This window comes from Neophocaena asiaeorientalis, unplaced genomic scaffold (assembly GCF_003031525.2).
Source record: "Neophocaena asiaeorientalis asiaeorientalis breed wild unplaced genomic scaffold, Neophocaena_asiaeorientalis_V1.1 scaffold67, whole genome shotgun sequence".
Classification (NCBI taxonomy): domain Eukaryota; kingdom Metazoa; phylum Chordata; class Mammalia; order Artiodactyla; family Phocoenidae; genus Neophocaena; species Neophocaena asiaeorientalis.
Genome location: NW_020173731.1, coordinates 13353185 through 13361986, shown reverse-complemented (window position 1 = coordinate 13361986; position 8802 = coordinate 13353185). Strand labels below are relative to the sequence as shown.

General features: G+C 50.8%; 1 protein-coding gene across 2 annotated transcripts in view; it reads left to right on the top strand.

The window, feature by feature from the left end:
* Positions 1–8802, top strand: part of PPFIA4 (PPFI scaffold protein A4) — a 34455-nt gene that overhangs the window by 7722 nt on the left and 17931 nt on the right. For both annotated transcript variants that reach the window (XM_024750980.1, XM_024750981.1), the window contains exons 11-18: positions 190–252; positions 943–1034; positions 2894–3002; positions 4558–4766; positions 6285–6525; positions 6980–7015; positions 7233–7366; positions 7670–7836. In XM_024750980.1, the coding sequence (XP_024606748.1) occupies positions 190–252; positions 943–1034; positions 2894–3002; positions 4558–4766; positions 6285–6525; positions 6980–7015; positions 7233–7366; positions 7670–7836 (1051 nt within the window). The remainder of the gene's footprint in view (positions 1–189; positions 253–942; positions 1035–2893; positions 3003–4557; positions 4767–6284; positions 6526–6979; positions 7016–7232; positions 7367–7669; positions 7837–8802) is intronic.

Here is an 8802-nt window from a genome sequence, read left to right as displayed (position 1 = left end):
GGTGTGGAGTGGAGTTAGGCTGAAGAGGAGCAGCCTGGGCTGGGGGTGGGGCGGTCTGGCAAGGAGAGGTAGGGCTGGGAGAGCAGACCGGAAGGCAGATCTTGCTGGAAGGGGAAGGCCTGAGCCCGAGTAGAGGAGCCGGGGTGGAGGGGAAGGGGGGCATCTTGGCTCACAGCTGTTCTCCCCCAGAACACACTGGTCCAAGAGCTGGAGAGCTCCCAGCGGCAGATTGAAGAGTGGCAGCAGGACAAGGTACCCAGCTGCTGGCCAGCCCTGCCAGCCCGGGAGGGCTGGGCTTGCTGTGAGGAAGGGACACGCCTGTGTTTCAAGCAGCTGCCCTAAAACCCAGCACTGTGCTAGCCAGTTTGTTAGTCCATGTACACACATTATTTCACTAATCCTCCCTAAAGCCTATCATAGTAGATGCATCACCGCCACCCACCTGTGAAGAAGAAACTTAGCCGTAAGCATAGGGCAGAAAGTGGGTAGCAGAGAGGCAGGACGCTGTGAAGGACTCGACAGAAGGATTTGGTGGGGCCTCAAACCTGGTGAAGCTCTTGCTTTCTGGTGATTTGGGCCGGATTAGCCACTATCCCTGTGCTAGCAATGTCTGTGAGGTCTGGGAGTTCACTGAGGGCCCCTCTGCTGCCCAGCCTTATTTGTCATGCATTTGCTTGTTAGTGAGAGCTCAGCAGGCCTGTTCTGGTAGAGTCCTTCCAGACAGACCTTCCTTCTGGCCCTGCCCCTGCCAACCCTTCTACTCACTCTCCAGTTGGACCTCTTCTCTTTTGGTGTCATCTGTGGGCTTGGCCTTGGGTCCCTGGCTTTGGAGTTTGCAGTGCATTCTTCTGCTTCTCCCCAACTCTGCTGTTCTCTTGGTCCTTCTCTCCTCTCTCTTCCCCTCCCTCGCCCCTACCCCCACCATGGCTCTGCCTGGCACAGGGCCGTCTGTCTGAAGAGATGGAGAAGCTGCGCCAAGAGGTGGACCAGCTGAAGGGTCGAGGAGGGCCATTAGTGGATGGCATCCACTCCAGGTACTGGAGCTCAGGAGGCTTAGTGTGCTGTGATGGAGTCCTGGACAGACCTAGACAGGCCCTGGGGGAGGAGACTTCCTCCCACCAAAACACCGCCCAGGATCTCAGGGTCCTGCTCATATTCAGGGTGGGAACTTTGTAAAGTCACCCAGCTCACTTGGGCAGTTTAGAAGGGAGCACCTGTCCTCTGAGGGATGCTGAGAGGCAACTAAAGCACAGGATGATCCTTCGCCACTGCCATGAGACGCAGGGCATGATTCCTGCTTCCTTGACAGAGGGCACGCCCTTGAGAGGGGTCTGCTGAGTTACATGCTCACCTGTGTCCCACAGGGCCTGCTCACAGGGAGTATCTGGTTCACTCTAGTTACTTTGAGACACCTTATTTACGGCTCTGAACCTAATGCTTAAAGTAGGCCCATGTTTTAGGGAACTTCTGGATTTTTCTTCATATTTTGTGAAGCATTTGGCAGTGAACTCAGACCTCATGCCTGCGCTCAGTTCTTTGCCCAGAGAGGCAGGCTGACGATCGAGGAGACTGAAGTAGATGAGGCCACTCAAGGTTCATGGCTCCTGGATATTTTCTGTCCAAACCAAAGTCTCTTAGATCAGAACACATAAGGTTCCCTATGGTCATGCTCTCGTTAGATCAGAGAGATAGGGATCAGCTTCTTTGAAGAGAGGTTAAAGGAAAATTGTACATGTATATGTGCAGAGGGGTAGGGCTTAAATTAGGGAAAGAGATGTTGAACGTGAAGAAGAGAAGCCTGTGGGTTTCTGGGGTGTTAGAGACTTGGGTATCAATTTCAAGTTTGTTAGGAATATTTGTATAGGAGTGTGGAGAGAAGCAGGGAATAGAGACAGAAAATGGTAGTTGGAATTCCTCCTACTTCCCCCTTCCTGTAGGTTGCTCAGAAGAGACCAACCCCCTACGCCAATTAAAAAGGCATAGCCCAGAGTTCACCAAGCTATTTGGCACTGCTTGCTTTCCTTAATGGTTGGGAGTTCTTGGCTGTGACTATAGAAGCACTGGCCCCATCATGGAATTGGGACTGAGTTGCAGGGAAAAGGGGGGAATAAGCAGAAACTCCCCCATCCCTCCAGATAGCTTGTGTAACCTGTTGTAGGCTCACCCTGTCCCTTTGCTCTGGGCTCCCTCAAGTTCTAAACTGGGAAGGCGTAGGGAAGAAATGTCAGTAGGGGAGGCTCCAGATATTCCAGAGGATCATTACTGTGATCCTAAAATTTCAGGGTTGGGATAGACCCTTGGGGCAGTCAAAATGCTTTCTCTAGCCCGTGTCTCTGATACAGTGTCAGGGCCTCCTGAAGCTTCCTGCGGACAGGGAGTATGCCTGGCTTGAATTTTGGCCAGGGACTTAGTCCAGAGGAAGACCAGAGGTAGTTGCTAGGGAGAAGACCAAGAAACAAAGACGCTCAGAGTTCAAAGGACTCTTAGAGATCATCCCTTCCAACTTCTCTTGGTGCCGTGACCCCTCCCACACATTCTTGTCAGGTGGCCAGGGAGTCTCCACCTGAATACCTCTCTGAGGGGAGTGCAGCTTGTTCAAAGCTACCAGTTGCATCATAAGCCAGCTCTTGCTATTTGAAGGTGCCTCTTGTGTTAAGTGGAAAGCTGCCTCCCTAGAGCTTTCTCCCCTGGATCATACTGACCCCTGGAGCACCAGAGAATAAACCTAATCTCTTGCTTACCTGGCAGCCCTTAAGGCATTAACAAAAGCTCATGTCCTGCTAAGACTTCTCTTTTCCCAGCTGAAGATCCCTTAACTCTTTGGGCCCAGTGGGTGTAAGCTGGGGCTGTCAGTCCTCAGGGCTCGTCTTCTCTCCCCCATCCGCCACTCAAGGGCGCACATAGGCAGTGCAGCAGGTGTGCAGTTCTCCCTGAGCGCAACCGCCCATGTACCTCAAGGTCTGCATCGTTCCTACTCAGCACTGCGGGGAGAGTCTGCCAAGGTGAGGGGGTGGAGGGGTGAGTGTGGATGGGTCTACCCTGGGGAGTTTGGGGTCAGTTCAGCCACGCGCCTTGCTCCAGTTTCACAGGCGGCTGGTGTGATGCAAATCCTCCCCCTACCCTCCCCCGTGTCAACGACAGCTGCAGCCTTGGGGTTGGGGCCATCACTGCAACAGCTGTGTCTCGCCTCGACCTCCTGGTGGGCAAGAGGTAGAGGCTGGTGGGTGGTCAGCTAGTCCCTGGGGCCCCACTGAAGCCTGTGCATGTGTACCTGGGTGTGCAGCACGTATTTCTAGTGGTTGGGGTGGGGGATGCAGGGGCAAGATGGAATTGGCAAGCTTTCTGGAACAAAAGCTGTGGTTTATGGGTAGGTGAGAGAGGATGACAGGTTAACTGGCCATGGGACGGCACCTGAAGTTTTCTGAGAAGCATGTAGCTCATGTGGAGTCTGCCTAGGGAGATTTAGAGGGAACAGGAAAGATTAGGGGCAGAAAAGGACTGACTTCAATCTTTTGGGGAAGTCTGATTCCTTCCTAGCCCCATAATTTTTAACCGTGCTCTGTCTCGAGCCCAGATCCTCTACGTGCTCTAGGGCACCAGAAGATATAGGTGGAGAAGGAGGGAACTCCTAGTCTGATGGCGGAAGATTCATCTCTGCCATTAGGGAACCCCTAGTGTAAGCGGGGAGTTGAAGTCTGAAGTCATCTCTTTTTCTCTCTCCCCTCTCCCTTTCCTCTGTTTATAAGAGCACAGCAGCTGCCCAGGACCTCAGTCTAAAGGCTGCAGGAGTGGGAAAAGAGCCCTAAGGGGATCTTGGGGGTTTGGGTCATACAGGATGGGGTTAGAGATGGCCTCTTTCCTTTCCTTCCGCTGCTCTTCTCACACTCCCAGCCCAGTTCTGTGCTCTTTCTGCTTCTGGACCTTTGTCTACCGAAGGGGTTTGTAGAATGATTTCTGAGAAGCTACCTCCTCTGAGGGTTGATCGGAGGGTCCTGTAATGTGCTGAAACTCTGAGACACAAGACAGTCATGCCTGCTTGGCTTTTTCTCGTTTCCTATATCTAGTCACCTTTTGTGTGAGTAGAAACAGATTGCCTTTACATAATGCTTACTTGGTGCCAGACCCTGTGCTAAGTGCCTTACATGCATTTCCTAATTTAATCCTCAGAGCTACCTATGAAGTAGGTACTATTACCATTCCCACTTTACAGATGAAGAAACTGAGGCACAGAGAGGTGAAACAACTCTCTCGTAGCTTGTATTGGGTGGAGCCAGGATTCAAAGCAAGGCAGTCTCTGGAATCTGTTCCTAACCATTCTGCTATCTGGCTCCTTGAGTTTGCGTAGTATTTCTTAGACTTTAACATACAAGTAAGTTACCCAGGGATTTTGTTAAAATGCAGATTCTGAATTAGTAGGTCTGGGATGGGGCCAGAGATTTAGCATATCTAACAAGCTCCTAGGAGATGCCAATGCTGCTGGTATAGGTTGGGAGGGTCCTGCTCCTTAGTCATCTGGTGTGTCTTATTACTACTCCTCTATCCTCCTTCTCTGCTAAGGACTGGGAGCCATCTCCACTGCCTGGGGTGCTGGTCCCCACAGCCACCCCTGCCTTTGACAGTGACCCTGAGATCTCTGATGTGGATGAGGATGAGCCAGGGGGTCTGGTGGGCTCCGTGGACGTTGTCTCCCCCAGCAGCCACTCAGACGCCCAGACCCTGGCCGTGATGCTGCAGGAGCAGCTGGATGCTATCAACGAGGAGATCAGGTTAGGGCAGGGGTGGAGGGCCTGGGAGGTTCCTTGAAGGACAGAGGCTCTTTGTGTTTGGTCACCACAGGAGAGATTCTACATGTGTTTGCTTGTCTCTTACAGCTGGACCTTAGAGTGCCACAGTTTAGGGACCCTGCGTGGGGCATCGGGCAAGGTTCTGGCCCAGTGCTGGACAGAGAGGGGTAGGACCTCAGATTGACTTCTTAGGCTTCATTTTCTCTCCCAGGTCTATGGAGACTGTGTTCCTGAAGCTCCTGAAGCTAAACATAACCATTTTGAGTGTAGTTCCCACATACTGAGGCCAACTCAGGGTGAGAGCTTTGGTCAGTCTAATCACAGTCACTGGAGGAGACAGCATTATCTCCATTTTACAGACAAGGAAACAAACCAGAGAGATTAAGTGATTTGCCCAAAGCGATACAGTAAGTGGCAGAGCCAGGATTCAAACTCGGGTCTAAACTCAGTGCACTGTGTCATGCCTCTGGTCTCTAATGAGGCATCAAACAGAAACCATTGGCAGGGAACGTTATGAAGACCTGCACTTCACCCTGCCTTTGTAGAGAGTTTATTAATGTTTGTGACAAACAGCAAGAGAAAATCCAAACCAGAGAATGTCAGAGCTTTACAGGGCTGTAGGGGTCATCTGGTTCAATGGTTCCCACACTTTTGGATTTCACAGACCAGCTAAGAAGAAAACACTAGACACACACACACACACACACACACACACACACACACACAAAGAGAAGGGTACTAACATAGGACTGCCAACTTTCATTCTGCAAAATGAAACATTAAAGATAATTACCATTTCCTACCACAACCATTCTACAAAAGAAAGGATATTTTAACATCCCTAAAGTTGGAAAGACATGCTCTGAGAATAAAGATAGGTCCTGTTCCTAAAGGATAGTTGGCATGTTTACATCAGTTTGTGTGTGTGTGTGTGTGTGTGTGTGTGTGAGAGAGTGTGTGTGTACATGTGTGTGAGTGTGCATACACACATTCCTCTCTGAGTGCCCCCTTCATACACATGACATTATCACTGTTATTCTAATTTTTCCTTGGAACAGGAAAAGCTCCATCAGGGATCAGTATCAATTAAAGGTCCTGTGTTTGAGAAATACTGACCTAGACCATTCCTGACATTGGGTATATTGGGAAACTGAGGCCCTATAGATAGTGGTAGGTCAAGAATTCTGACTTCCATGAAGGTTTATATTCCACTGACTAAATTGCCTCCTTTCCCAGCAACTGCTTTTGTTAAATTAGGGAGTTTTGTTACATTAGGCCAGTTAACAAGAAAGAGAGAAAATTGTCTAAGCTGCAGTGGGATAGAACCAACTCTGCCCACAGGGCCTTGTATGTCCCTGCGATGCCGAAAACAATGGGGCACACCTGGCCATTGCCTTCTACCTGGGGTCACTGGGTGGTGACTGCAGGCAGTGCCCACACCTGCCTCCTGCTCGTCCTCTCTGGGGCTAATCATGAGATCCGGTTTTGCCTGCCTCCCAGGATGATCCAGGAAGAGAAGGAGTCCACAGAGCTCCGTGCTGAGGAGATTGAGACACGAGTGACTAGTGGCAGCATGGAGGCCCTAAACCTGACCCAGCTGCGCAAACGTGGTTCCATCCCCACCTCTCTGACTGCCCTGTCCCTGGCCAGCGCATCCCCTCCGTTCAGCGGCCGCTCCACACCTAAGCTTACTTCCCGCAGTGCTACCCAGGACCTGGACCGAATGGGGGTCATGACCTTGGTGAGAGTCTTGGGGCAGTTGATGAACAACCTTGTCATCACTGGGCTTGGCCGAGGGGAGTTGAGAAGGCACAGCAGGGCTCACTCTCTCATTTGGGCCCCAGCATCTTCTTCTCATGATGTGTGCAGACCCTGGCATACCAGGTCACCAGCATGTCCTTCTGGGTCTGGAAAGGGCTATGTAGTATCTTCCTTACCCTCTCCCTTCGGTAATGCTTAAGAAACTCACCCAATGCCCATACCTCTTTCTCTCTTCCAGAGGTAGCCCTGATTTATTTTCTCAAGCCAGTTTTTTGTTGCTGTTGTTTTGTTTTGTTTTGCTGTGATATTCTCTTCAGGCCTGTGTGAGGCACTGAATCCTATCTTCTCATCCTAAGACCACTGGGCTCCCCTTGGGGTAGACTTTCAAGCAACCAAAGGGTGAGTCCAAGCTCACCCTTCACTCTCTCTTCCAGCCCAGTGACTTAAGAAAGCATAGGAGGAAGCTGCTGGTGAGTGCTGCCTGATGACGCAGGTACTGATAGGTTAATTCTCCCAGGCCTTTCCCTTTTGGCTTCTCCCCACTGGGCCCTTGAGTCTGAGTCTGAACTCTGAGAGGCCCCTAGGGCCTCCCCTCTGCTTTTCTCCGTGCTCCTCTGCCTGTCTGGGCTGGGTAGGCAGGCCCCAGATCTCTCCCTCTATCCCCTGACGGCTTCACTGTCTGTTCAGTCACCAGTGTCTCGGCAAGAGAACCGAGAGGATAAAGCCACCATAAAATGTGAGACTTCTCCTCCTTCCTCACCCAGGACGCTGCAGCTAGAGAAGCTTGGCCACCCAGCCCTGAGCCAGGAAGAAAGCAAGAGGTAAATGGAGCGGACCCCATATTGAGCCTCTCCATTCCCAAGTTTATCGCGTCCCTCTCTCTGCCTCTGAACAGGCTGCATCTCACTTGTCCCAGGTGTCTGAACATCTCACTTGTCTTTGAAACACCATCAGGGAAGGACAGTCCCATGTCTCCTTTGGTCCCATGCTCTGATCATACCCCCTTAACCCTCCCAACTCTGACACTTACTGTAAGTTCTTCCTGAAGTCTAACTTCCATCTCTCATGCTGTAATTTAAGTATGTTTCTTCTCATTCCACCCCCTCCTGGCTGTCATCCTGTAGTGCTTTGGAGGATCCAGGCAGCAACCCCAGCAGCAGCAACAGCAGCCAGGACTCCTTGCACAAGGGCACCAAGCGCAAGGGCATCAAATCATCCATCGGCCGCCTGTTTGGGAAGAAGGAGAAAGGCAGGCTGATCCAGCTGAGCCAGGGCGGAGCCACGGGCCATGGTCTCTGTCTCCTAGTAAATGGGTGCGAGTAGAGGGCAGAAGCAGGAGGGTATCCTTGGATCCAGTCTTCTCTGCCTGCCTCCCAGGGACCAGTGGGCAGAAGCCACAGACACAGAGATTCAGCTCCGGAGAAGAAGTTTTCTGTTAGAGCTATTTCACAGCGGGAAGGGCTACCTCATGAGGTGGTAGCTCCTGCCACGAGAAGTGTCAGGCATCAGTATCAGGCTGTTTATTTGATACGCTGTCGAAGGGGTTCCTGTATTCAGTGTGAGGTTGGACCTCTGAGGTTTCTTCCAATCTGGAGGTTTTCTGAGGTACTGTGCTCAGGACCTTCAGGAGAAATTTCTTAGTTCTTTCTCTAAGAGAGTCAGTTCTTAATTCCTAGTACATCTTGCCTTCAGGACTCAAAATATCACAATGCCTAATCGTGACTTTGTAGACATTATAGTCAAGTAAGTGCTTGGGCAAGGGTAGCATTATTAACACCTCTATGACGACATAAAGTTCCAGTGTGTGCTTGGTGTGTGGTAGGTACACAATAAATGTTAGCTATCTTCCTCTCCCTTCCCCTATTCCTTTTTTCCTTTCTTCCTTTCCCTCCCTTCCTCCTTCTCTTTCCCTCATCTATTCAGTTATTTGTTCAATAGACATGTATTGAGTAACTACTATAAACAAGGCTTAGTATTAGGTATCGGAGCAATAGTGCATTCCTTCAAGGACTTCAGTTTCTAATGAAAAGGAAAAAATAAAGAGATGATTCTAAAACAATATTAAGATAGCAATAGGCTCTGGGTGCTTCTGGAACTCAGAGGTCAGCCATGGAGTGGTGGGGGCGACAGGAGAAGCTTTCTCTGCTGGGCAACACCTGGGCAGAAGCTTGAAGGCTAAGTGGGAATTAGCCAAGCCAAGAAGAGGTGTGTGTGTGTGTGTGTGTGTGTGTGTGTGTGTGTGTGTGAGGGGAAGAGG